The sequence below is a fragment of the Panthera pardus genome, unplaced genomic scaffold (genome assembly GCF_024362965.1).
Source record: "Panthera pardus isolate Hobbes unplaced genomic scaffold, ASM2436296v1 HiC_scaffold_11, whole genome shotgun sequence".
In the NCBI taxonomy this organism is placed as follows: Eukaryota; Metazoa; Chordata; class Mammalia; order Carnivora; family Felidae; genus Panthera; species Panthera pardus.
The window spans coordinates 85,672,279-85,684,326 of NW_026526666.1; the positions used below are offsets into that span (position 1 = coordinate 85,672,279).

The window sequence follows — 12,048 nt, forward strand, 5'->3', positions numbered from 1 at the left end:
TTACAAGTGTGATAAAAGTTGGGTGTGCAACTTTTCCAACGGTATATTTGATGCATGTTAAATAAAACTAAAACTTTCAGTACTCACTTGTTTATCTATTAACATTTAGCTATTTCCAAGGTACTAAACCTTGACTGTAAAGCTTGGAATCTTTAAGTGTTTGGGAAACTCTTTGAAGAATTACTGTTAGTTTCTTTATTATAAAACATGTTACCATGGTTAGGTAAGCATAATTAATACATTTTAAGGTGATTCAGTTTCTTGCTAAAACCAGGTAATCTAAATATCCAGAAAGAATATGCCTTCTAGTTTACTCTCTCTCTTTTTTTTCTTTTTGTCAGTCTCTCCCTCTTTCCTCCCTCTGCCCCAAACTGATCAATTGTTACTCTGCTGAACCAAAAAGTCATCTTAGAATGAGGAGAACCCCCAATTTTGCATAGCCTTATTTTGTGCATAGTTTGTTCTTTGGTTTTAGGCATCTTGGACATGAACTGCGAATTAGAATGCTTTACTCGAAGTCAATTTGAAACTCCTTGAGCGCTTAATATCTGCGCTGATTTTTCTTTCTGTGTGTAAATTGATATATGTAGGGTGCTTTATTGCCCATTCCCTGGTTTCCTAGAAACTAGTTTTAGAAAATTGAGAGAATCCTGTATTATTTTCACATATGCAGCGTGTTAAAATTATATCTCTGTAACCTTTACCAAAACTAGTTGGAAATTAAAAAAATCATCTAAACAGATTGCCACAGATTCTGGATGTATTAGTGCTGCCTGCCTTTGGTTTCTACATTCCTACTTTTCCTGGCCCATTTGGCTAGTCTTTATGATAGTGACAGCTTTCTTAGTTTTAGGCTTGTTAGCACTCCTTGGCTTCTGAAAACTACTAGAAACAAAAATGGGGGTTATGTTTAATGATAGCGGTAGTTGATAACTTCATGAGAGAAGACAAACAGCTCTTGTTTCCCTGTTTGTAAGTCAATGCCTCCACGCATGTCAGTATCAGCCAGTTTACTAAAATCTTAAATTTGTTATATATGTAACCAGCCAAAACTGAGCAGTCCTTTTGGAAACAGAACTCTCAGTATATGTTTGTGCTTATATCTTTGTGGGTATGTGAAAGCTAATTTTTCAACAGCTAACTAGTAACAACTAGCAAGTATAAAGTAAGTATTTTTATATTGGTTTTTTACCTTCTGTTTTGATTTAAATTCATTATCATCAATTCCAGAGCCCTTTATGACATTGTTGAACAGTTGGTCATTCCTGCCGTTCAGTATTAAATAAAACTCCTATTATATCTCTGAACTCAGATTATGGAATACCTACCATAATGCTATGTGCATATTGTAGTATCTTTTATGATCGCTGTGTTTCCCTTGTATTAAAGAAAAAAAGAAAATTGTATGATAGATCCTTGTTAAAAACTTGAAGGAAACTTTATATTGTAAAGAAGTATTTATAATAGTAGGCTCTTTTGTTAATTTGGTTTTGTTTTATATTTGGGAATGAGGGAGACTTGTTTCATAAATTCTTCCATCAGTATTTCTAAGAGAAGAGAATCAGCTAAATTGACTTAAGTAATATATGAAACTTACTGGAGGGAGATTTAGGTTGGGGTAATGTGAATGATAGATATGGCATATTCTCAGAATTTATTAAGGAAATTACAGATATGGCTTTTTTTTTTCTTTTTATAAATGTGTTCACTCAAATATAAAACACTATTTTTTCTAATGAAGATTTGGCAATTTTATCTTAGTGCTGCCTATTAGCACCAAAACTAGATTTGGTAGTCTGTTATTTCAGATGCAGTGAGCTTCAGAAAATCTCATTGTAGTAACGTTATCTGATGTTTATGAAGTGCTTTATATACTGTGCAGTATGCTGAGAATAAGTACCTCACACTTTACATTATTGTCTTATTTAATCTTTAGAACAGTCCTAGGGAGTAAGTAGTAGCATTATCCCTTTTTATAGATGAGGAAACAGGCTTGTTAGAAGGATCAAGTGACTAGCCTGGGGTCATAGAATTAAGTAAATGCCTGGGATTAGAATTGAACCCAGGTCTGTTTAATTCAGAAGTGCTCATAAATTTGGTCTGTGTCTGAGAGTTGAGTTTGCAGTTAAAAAATGTTCCTTCTCTTTAAAAAAAAAAAAAAAAAAATTTTTTTTTAATATTTATTCATTTTTGAGAGAGAAAGAGAGTGTGAGTGGGGAAGGGGCAGGGAGAGGAGACACAGAATCTAAAGCAGGCTCCAGGCTCTGAGCTGTCAACACAGAGCCCAACACAGGGCTCGAACCCATGGGCCACGAGATCATGACCTGAGCTGAAGTCGGACGCTTAACCAACTGAGCCACCTAGGCGCCCCAAAAATGTTCCTTCTCTTAATGAAAGGAGAAGACTAAGGGAAATCTAGGAAGCTTATATTGTAAACAGTCTGTAAAAATAAAGGAATAGTGGTCATATTCTTTTTAAGAGCTACATAGAAATGTTGTAGGACAGCAGAAAGGATTAGACAGTTAACTTCCAGTGATCTCAGTGGAGGAAAGGGGCACCCATTTATTTTTAGGGGCTCATAAAAGATTGCCTTAGCTGCCACTGTTGCAGCTTCATTTAAAAGAACTCTACGTGAGATGGAGATTTGATAATATGTATTAATAGCCTTAAGGATTAAGTTTTTGCTATTTCCCTCGGTAATTTCACTTCTAGGGATTCAGCCCATGGAACTAATTAGAGATACCCACAAAAATTTTACTAAGATATTTATCATAGCATTTATAACAGCAAAAGATTGGAAACAGCCTACACATTGAATTGAAATGTGTATGTTACATTGCAATTTATAGAATGGAAAACTATAAATCATATTCTAATAAATTTACATTCTTTTTTTTAAAGTTTATTTTTGAGAGAGCGAGAGGGAGAAAGCAGGGGAGAGGCAGGAAGAGAATCCCAACCAGGTTTCGAGCTGTCAGCATAGAGCCCCATGTGAGGCTTGAACTCATGAGCTGCAAGATCATGACCTGAGCTGAAATCAAGAGTCAGATGCCTAACCTAATGAGCCACCGAGGCGCCCCTAATAAATTCACATTCTTAAAGAATATTCAGCATCTTGAGAAAAGTTTCTTACTAATTTTAAAAAGCAACATGTAAAACTAAAAGCAATATAATATGCCAAGTTAGTATTTTTTAAAATGTATACATAAAGAATAATTTGGAAGAAAAAATGTGAGTGTTCACAGTGTAGGCACTACAGATTTGCTCTCCATTACCATGGCGCCATACCAAGTGAGGCCACTGCTCCAGCGTGTACAGGTTTCAGTTAACACAGTCCCATACAAAAGCAAGAACTGCCTGTAGTTTTTTCCTGTGCAGTGAGACTGTGCAGTTTTTTTTCTTTATACTTTCTATGTTTTCTTAATTTTCTATAATATACATCTACTCGCTTTATAATTAGGAAAAGTATTCAGATTAAATTACTTAGTATTTATAGTAAGTCATTCCAATGAGCGGTCGTATCAACAAACCAAGATATTCTTTCATGTATTTTTTCCCCTAACCATTGGCATATACTTCAGTTCCTAACCAAACTAACTTTCTCTAAAGATCTACTGGTCTGATACGTATTACTATAAACTGAGCTGCTCAAATTAGTTTGGTTAGTGACTAACCAATAGTGAAATGTTTGTGGTGAGAAAACTTGGGTATAGTTTGTGATAAGACCCCAGTGTGGGGCAGCAAAAGGATAGCACTCAGACCGACTTCATTTGCCACTGTTAGACCACCTGTTCTTCCACATCAGGATCTTGGTGCTTAAAACAAATTGAGAAGCTTTGTAGTTGTAGACATAGAGCAGTGGACTAGGAGTCAGGAAACCAGGATTTGGTTTCCTCTTCTCTGTGAGTAGTATTGCTGTATAGTCAGACCATTTGGTCATGTTCCCTGTTACTTGGAATTCTGGGAAGGGTGCTTTTAAAGGAAGATACTTATGTGCTTAAAGAGCCGGGCTACTGTGATGCTGGAGGCGGTGTTCATATGGTCTTTTATTCTTCTGTTCTTCATAAAATAATTATATATTAAATATCAACTTCATGTTTCTGGTCAAAAACATTGAAAACTACTGTCAGTAGCTCTTCCACTACTTTTCTTGGACTTTTTGCCCTGGTTTTTGACTTTATAAAGGAGCCAGTTTATAGACATTTTATACTTTGAAATTTTATTTAAAGTTTATTTAAAATTCTATTTAAACCTACCCTATGACCCAGCAATAGCACTGCTAGGAATTTACCCAAGGGACACAGGAGTACTGATGCATAGGGGCACTTGTACCCCAATGTTTACAGCAGCACTCTCAACAATAGCCAAATTATGGAAAGAGCCTAAATGTCCACCAACTGATGAATGGATAAAGAAATTGTGGTTTATATACACAATGGAGTACTACGTGGCAATGAGAAAGAATGAAATATGGCCCTTTGTAGCAACATGGATGGAACTGGAGACTGTGATGCTAAGTGAAATAAGCCATACAGAGAAAGACAGATACCAACCATATGGTTTCACTCTTATGTGGATCCTGAGAAACTTAACAGAAACCCATGGGGGAGGGGAAGGAAAAAAAAAGAGGTTAGAGTGGGAGAGAGCCAAAGCATAAGAGACTCTTAAAAACTGAGAACAAACTGAGGGTTGATGGGGGGTGGGAGGGAGGGGAGGGTGGGTGATGGGTATTGAGGAGGGCACCTTTTGGGATGAGCACTGGGTGTTGTATGGAAACCAATTTGACAATAAACTTCATATAGTAAAAAAAATAAAATAAAATGAAATATTTTGATGGTTAAAAAAATAAAAATTAAAAAAAAATAAAAAAATAAAAATGCTGCTTCAAATTACTCAGATTTCAATCTCCCAGTTTTTCTATTCCGTTTGTAATTACCATTAGGATTCCATCAACAACAAAATTTTAGCCAATTACACTACTGAGTGCTGGGTTAAAAAAAAAAAATTACAGATGGCAGTCTATTTTGCAAATCTCTTCTATAAAAATAAAATAATTCATTAGGTTGGTTTGCTGGTCAGACAAAAAAATAAAAGCAAAGGAATTTGAGGTTTGTTTCTTATTTAGCATTGGTCAGTTGCACACAAGAAAACCGGCAGAAAAAGCTTCCATTTGTTGAAGGTTGCCAAATAAAGTCAATTTACTTCCAGAAAAAAAAAATTCTATTTAAAATTATTTAAAATTTAAAACTATATTTAAAATCATTTAAATGTATATATTTATATATACTAAATAATGAGACTAGCAAAACATTTTCAGGTAATACTATTCTCAATAAGATAGTATTTTAATATAGTGTAATATAAGCATGTTCACAAATCCAACACCTAAGATTCAGAACCTATTTAGAAAAAAAATATCACCTTGATTGCAATAAACCTGAAAGTTACCATGACGTTGAAATGGCAATTTGTTTGCTAAAAAATGTGATACTCAACCACCAAGAATCATGGCACTGATATTCAAATTTCACATTATAAATGTTTAAAAAATAACATATTCAAATATTTTTAGTGTTGAAATTTAGATATAGTTAGGAGTTTAACTGTGGCTAACCTGGACAAGACTTTTTAAATGATCATAAACTGAGCGTGGAATGGGCGCCAACCCTCCTAATGCATGCTAAAGACAATGGTATTCTTCGTTCTTCTCAGATAAGTTATTTCATGTGTTTGATAGGTGAGAAAAGAAAACCCCTTTTGTTTTTTATGCTTTAAGAGTTTGGGGGAAGGCAATTGCCTTGAAATTTGGAAATCTGAAATTTTCACATCTCCCTTACATTTACTTATCAACAAATTTTACTGATCTGAGTTGCACCTAGACATCTCAGTGCCCTGGTGAGCAGAGGGCCTTATTATCAATGCATTATATGTTTATAAATTCAGTATCAGATTAGGAGTAAATGAAATGAGTTACTGTTGAATTTGAAGCTGTGGCTGACCATGGTATTAATTTCTTACCTGGAATGTGATTGATGAACCTTTTTGGACCTAATTATTACCTTCAACAACACTGATCCAGCAACCATAGCCGTTCAGAACACAGTGCACAACCAGACAGTAAGCTTTTTTTCTAAATAGACTTTTGCATAGCCAGAATTATCACCAACACTATTCACCATAAAGGGCATCCTTAGGCTGTCGTGTAGAAGCAAAGCTTCATTTATGGTTTCCCAGTTTACTGCAGATGACAAAGGAGATAAAGCGAGAGACAAGAGATTGTCAAAATACAGATCACAGAAAGAAACAAAGTTATACAGAACTGTAATTGAGTTCTGTTTAGTCCCATCTTCACAAATCCCCATAGCCTCTGGCGGTGTCTCTGTAATGTATATATAACACAGCACACTATTCATCTTTGTGACAATACTGAGAAAATATAAAGGTATGTTCACTATTTCCTCCCTGCTGAGAAGGCAGGAAAGGATATAAATATGTTTTAGAAAGATTGTCGTTCAGGAGCATTGTGATAAAAATAAAAGTGAACAGCTATGATGTCTATCAGTATGAGAGATTTATATGTTCTGATGTGGAAAAATGTCTTTATAGATATGTGGAAAAGCAAATTATGAACTGTGTAACATCCCATTTTTATTAAAAAGAAAAAGATTAGAAAATACATAGAAGAAATCTAAGTCACTCTTATGCACACTGTAATAGTGGTTAAGTATGGGTTCTGGGATTATATATGACTTTATTTTTTCCAAGTTACATATTTCTGTAATGGTTTTAATTTATAAAAATAAGCAGGTATGTCTTTCCTAATCAGAAGGTAACAAAATAACCAACTTAAGAAGGCAGAAAAGTACTACTTAATACATTTTTAAGAAATTTGGTGCTTATTTAAAGGGTAAGTGAATTTTAAACTTCTATGAAGTGTCTCCCACCTTGACAATGGATAAATGATTTACCACTGTACATGATCATGAGGCACCCTCTACAACAAATACTCCAGTTGAGTGTCAGTAGCTTTTTTTTCTGAACCCTGGTCAGTCTTCCCCAGCCATTGAAATGAACTTATATACATATCATTATTGGGATTTTGGCAAGATTTTTGTTTCTATAGCTCCCCTCCCCAGTCTTTGAAATTGTATTTGCTTGTGGTATATTATGAGTGGGAGAATCAGTAACTTTCTCTTACAAGCAAATTTACTTTTGTTTTTAAGATTGAGGTTTTAAACCTACTGGCGGATATTTGAAAGCATGACCATGCTCCTCAGTCCTAGTGTATTGTTTGTAATTGGTCCAATTTATCTGATTCAGGTGCATTGTGGCCAGGTATGAAACCTGAAAGTGGTTTAATTCAGACTCCATCTCCAAGTCAACACAGTGTTCTTACCTGCACTACAGGGTTAACCACAAGCCAGCCAAGCCCAGCACATTATTCTTATCCCATTCAAGGTAAATAGGCATGGTTGTGTGTGTTTTATTATTGTTGTTTTTGTTGTTTTCAGTCTTCCTGTATCTTCAAATAAACTGGGTAATACAGGAGTTCTATAAACTAGAAGGGGGTGGTATTTGCATTTGTGCATGCTTTTTGTGTTAGGTAGACCAGAACCCAGGACTATGGTTCATAAGTAGTTTAGCCTTTAAATGTGAACTACTTGGTAGAATTGAAGCCTTCCCTTTTGTATGTTGGTGTCCCGAAAACCTGTCAGATTTTGTTTTAGTTTGTTCTTAGTGGCATTTTGTCCTATAAATGAGCAGAAGACTCCATGGGTTAGAACCTTGCTGACTTCTCTTACATGGAGTCCACATGGCGCCAAACATGAGGTATGTGCTGCTTTTCTCCTGCAGTGCTGCCATACCTCCGCCCCCACCTGCTGCTTCGTGGTGAGAGCATTTTTCTTGCTCAAAAAGTTCAGTCTTGTTTCTTTTTCATGATGGAAAGTGTAGCATTAAAGCTTCAACTCTAAACACCTTTGCCTTCCTGAGTTGTTCTTCTAAAAGGTTAGAATTAGGACAGGACTATTAGGAACGAAGACAGAAACGCAGAACGTGCTATGGAATGAATTCCCTACCCTTCCAGATCCAACACAGGCAATTTGTTATTGCACGACAGTGGGAGTTAATGTCCATGTACCTGGCTTCTCATCTGCCTCCTTTCTCCTGATGTCTCCCAGCTTTTAAATTTTATTCCTTTCAAAATGGGTGCTAGAGGAGTATGGGTGGGACAGCAAAAATTAGTCTGAGGTACTCTTGATGAGAAAGTGATGGTGATGTAGATTATGTTATTTGTTCATGTACTTTAGAGAGAGAGCGTGCACAAGCAAGTGGGGGAGGGTCAGAGAGAGGGAGACAGAGGATCTGAAGTGGGCTCTGTGCTGACAGCAGAGAGCCCGACGTGGGGCTCGAGCTCACAAACCACGAGTTCATGACCTGAGCTGAAGTCAGACGCTTAACCAACTGAGCCACCCAGGAGCCCCGATGTAGATTATATTAAATAAAATATTTTGATGCTTAGTTTTAATTGTTTTCAGTTAAATGATTGAGAACTACTTCTGCTTGATCCATTGAGAACAAACTGGTCACTACATCTTGAGATCTTGCTCTAAGTAAGATTACCTCCTAGTGGTTACTGAGTCTCCTCTTTTCTTATTTATTTTCCCTTCTTTCTTTGCCTCTTCCTTACCTTTCTTTCTCAAATGGGAATAAAGCAGGAAGGGAAAAACTAAAGAGTATGACTTTGTCTGTCTTCTCCTCTATCCCCTTTCATTTTTATGAAGTGTTTCCCTGGGTGACAGGGTTTTTAGATCCATCTACAGACAAATCTACTAGCCATGTCCCTCCTAAACAGATACATTCCTGATGACTGCACCTAAGTCATGAAAGAAAAGCAAGGAGTTCTCTTGTTTTTTATTAATAACCCTCTTCCTAGTTGTAAAATCACCACTCCTCTTGAATTTGAGAAACCTAATAGTTTTGCTTACTTCTTCCTCCTTGTAAAATAAGAGTAACTACCTTTTTAGGGTCTCTTAGGACTCTTGGTTTCCCCTGTTTGCTAGTGATGATCATTGTTGGTATTAAGCACTTACTATGTACTTAGCAGTGTGAGCAACAGATAGGTGCTACTCAGGTAATCTTCACAACACACCTATGAGGAAACTACTGTTATTAATCCAGTTCTACAGATGGGGAATATAAGATAAAGAAAAGCAAAGTAATTTGTCCACGGTCACAGAATTAGTAAATAATTAAGTCAGCATGTAAGCGAAGCAGTCTGACCCCAAAGCATGAGTGCTGTATTTTTGATTTTCAATGTTGAAATCATGGTATCAGTTTCAACTCTCTGTTCATTAAGAACCTTTACCGACAGATATCTAATTCATTCTTCCTCCCTTTTTCTGGTTAACCTCTTGGCCCATTTTGTTGTTCATTACAACTTTGGCACAGGGTAGAATTTAAGGCAGAAGGGTTGCCATCAAGTTACCAAGTTTTGCCATTTATTCTGAAGAAAAACTTGGTGTAATACAAGTTGAAACAACTAGCTGAAATGAAATACGAGTATTGGCAGAGTTGAATTACCTGGGTTTTCTGCTATCGAGCCTGACACAGGGCTCAAACTCATGAACCATGAGACCATGAGCTGAGCCGAAGTAGGCCACTTATGTGACTGAGCCCCCCCAGGTATCCCCTCCCACTTTTAACATCACATATCATGAATAGTGACTGTTAGCTATCCAGGGCTGCTTCACTCACACTATGTAATTACCCCATCCTTACACACACACACACACACACACACACACACACACACACACACCAAAAAAAAAGCATTCTGTAGATTTTTTTTAATAGTCAAAACAGCAGTATCTCGTCATCATACCGCAAAGCATTCTACAATTGACATAACATATAGAATTGTCAAATCATGATATTGTACACCTGAAGCTAATGTAACATTGTGTGTCAACATACTGCAATTTCTTTTAAAATGTATTATTTCAACCTAAAATAAAATCTACTTCTGGCTTGATCAACTCTGATCAAAACCTTTCTTCAGTTTATACAACAATGCTCATGAAACCCCTCTGTTAGGTAGATCTAACTTCTTTATATCAGTTTCTTTACTAGGGTGTGACTGTGTGACCCAATCTCTGATTCTTTTCTTCAGTTGAGATGGTTTAAATGATTAGTATTCAGGTGTTAAAATTAATTTCAGAAATTTAAAAATTAATTTTAACTCAATCTTGACTTTTAATGAATGTGTTTGGCTTCTAATATTGTTGGTAGCATATGATAGTTTTTATTTTTTCCTCCCTTCCTTCCTTACTTCTTTCTAATAGTCTCTCATTGACCAGGAGATTTGTTTTTGAATAGACTTTAGTTTTTATTTTATAATTATTTTTTCTAAGATTTTCTTTTTAAGTAATCTCCACACCCAGTGTGGGGCTCAAAGTCACAACCCTGAGCATGCTTTACCCACTGAGCCAGCAGACACCCGAAACTTTAATTTTTAGAATAGTTTTATTTTTAAGACTTTTTTTTTTTTTTTTTTTTAAGAGAGAGTGCACAGAAGCAGGAGAGAGGGGCAGAGGGAGGGAAAGAGAGAGAGAGACAGAGAATCTCAAGCAGGCTCTATACTCAGCACAGATCCCACGCTGGGATCATGGCCTGAGCCAAAATCAAGAGTTAGACACTCAAGGGTGCCTGGGTGTCTCAGTTGGTCAAGCATCCAACTTCAGCTCAGGTCATGATCTCAGTTTGTGAGTTTGAGACCCGAGTTGGGCTCTGTGCTGACAGCTCAGAGCCTGGAGCCTGCTTCAGATTCTGTGTCTCCCTCACTCTCTGCCCCTCCCCTGCTCACACTCTGTCTGTCTCTCAAAGATAAAGAAACAAAAAGAAAAAAAGAGTTGGATGCTCAACCCACTGAGCCACCCAGGTGCCCCTAGAATAGTTTTGTTTTGTTTTATTTTAAGTTCATTTATTTGTTTTTGAGAGAGGACAAGCGAGTAGGGGAGGGGCAGAGAGAGGGGGAGAGAGAATCCCAAGTAGGCTTCATGCTGTCAGTGCAGAGCCTGACATGGGCTTGGTCTCATGAAGTGTGAGATCATGACCTGAGCCAAAATCAAGAGTTGGACGCTTAACCAACTGGGGCACCCAGGCGCCCCTAGAGTAGTTTTAGATTTACAGAAAAATTGAGCAGATGATACACAGAGTTACGTACCCCTCCATCTTGCACATAATTTCCCCTATTATTGACATCTTACATTAGAACGGACCATTTATTACAATTCATAACCCCATATTGGTGCATTATTATTAACTAAGTCCCTTTTTTGTTCCAGAGTCCCATCCAGAATACCACATTTCATTTAATTGTCGTGTCTACTTAGGCTCCTCTTGACTATACATACAGTTTTGCAGGCTTTTCTTGTTTTTGATGACCTTGACATGCTATACTTGAATCCCACAAATTATATGGGAATATACATGTCTACAAGATATACATGAATCCCGCAAGTATTTATTGAGCATCACCTACTCTGTGCCAGATGCGTTGCTAGACATTGAAGATCATGAATAAGATAGTAAGATTCTGCCTTCATGGAGCTTTCAGACGTGTGGGGGAAACAGAAATAAGCAAGCAAATAATTAAATAGATTTTGAAAAGTTCTCTGAAAGAAAAAAAGAATAGATTGCTGTGATTGGGAAAATAAGGAGTTAGTTTTTTAATATAGCGGTCAGAGAGTGTCTCTCTGAGGAAGTAGACATGCTGGGGAGGAGCCATCATGCTGGGAAGGAGAGAGGGACAGGCCGGGGAGCACAGTCCAGGCAGAGTGAGCAACATTGCAAAGGTGCTCAATTGAGAAAGAGCTTGTCTTACTCTGAGTAACTTGAAAGCCAAGTGAGCAAGGGTGGGAGAGAGAGAGATATAAAATTAGAAGTGGGTAGAAAGCAAGTCTTGTGCCAACTTTTATGTACGATTAACCCTTAGATTAACCCTCTGGCTTTGGAGCAGTGTTGTTTAATTTAGCTGTGCCTCTCACA

The 12,048-nt window shown here is 36.9% G+C and overlaps 1 protein-coding gene across 2 annotated transcripts in view; it reads left to right on the plus strand.

Moving 5' to 3' along the window:
• Positions 1 to 12,048, plus strand: part of EYA3 (EYA transcriptional coactivator and phosphatase 3) — a 95,698-nt gene that overhangs the window by 44,764 nt on the left and 38,886 nt on the right. The window contains exon 7 of one of the 2 annotated variants that reach the window (XM_019432424.2): positions 7,321 to 7,458. The exons of the other annotated variant lie outside the window; for it this stretch is intronic. Coding sequence (XP_019287969.1) covers positions 7,321 to 7,458 — 138 coding nt within the window. The remainder of the gene's footprint in view (positions 1 to 7,320; positions 7,459 to 12,048) is intronic. 2 annotated transcript variants of the gene reach the window in all.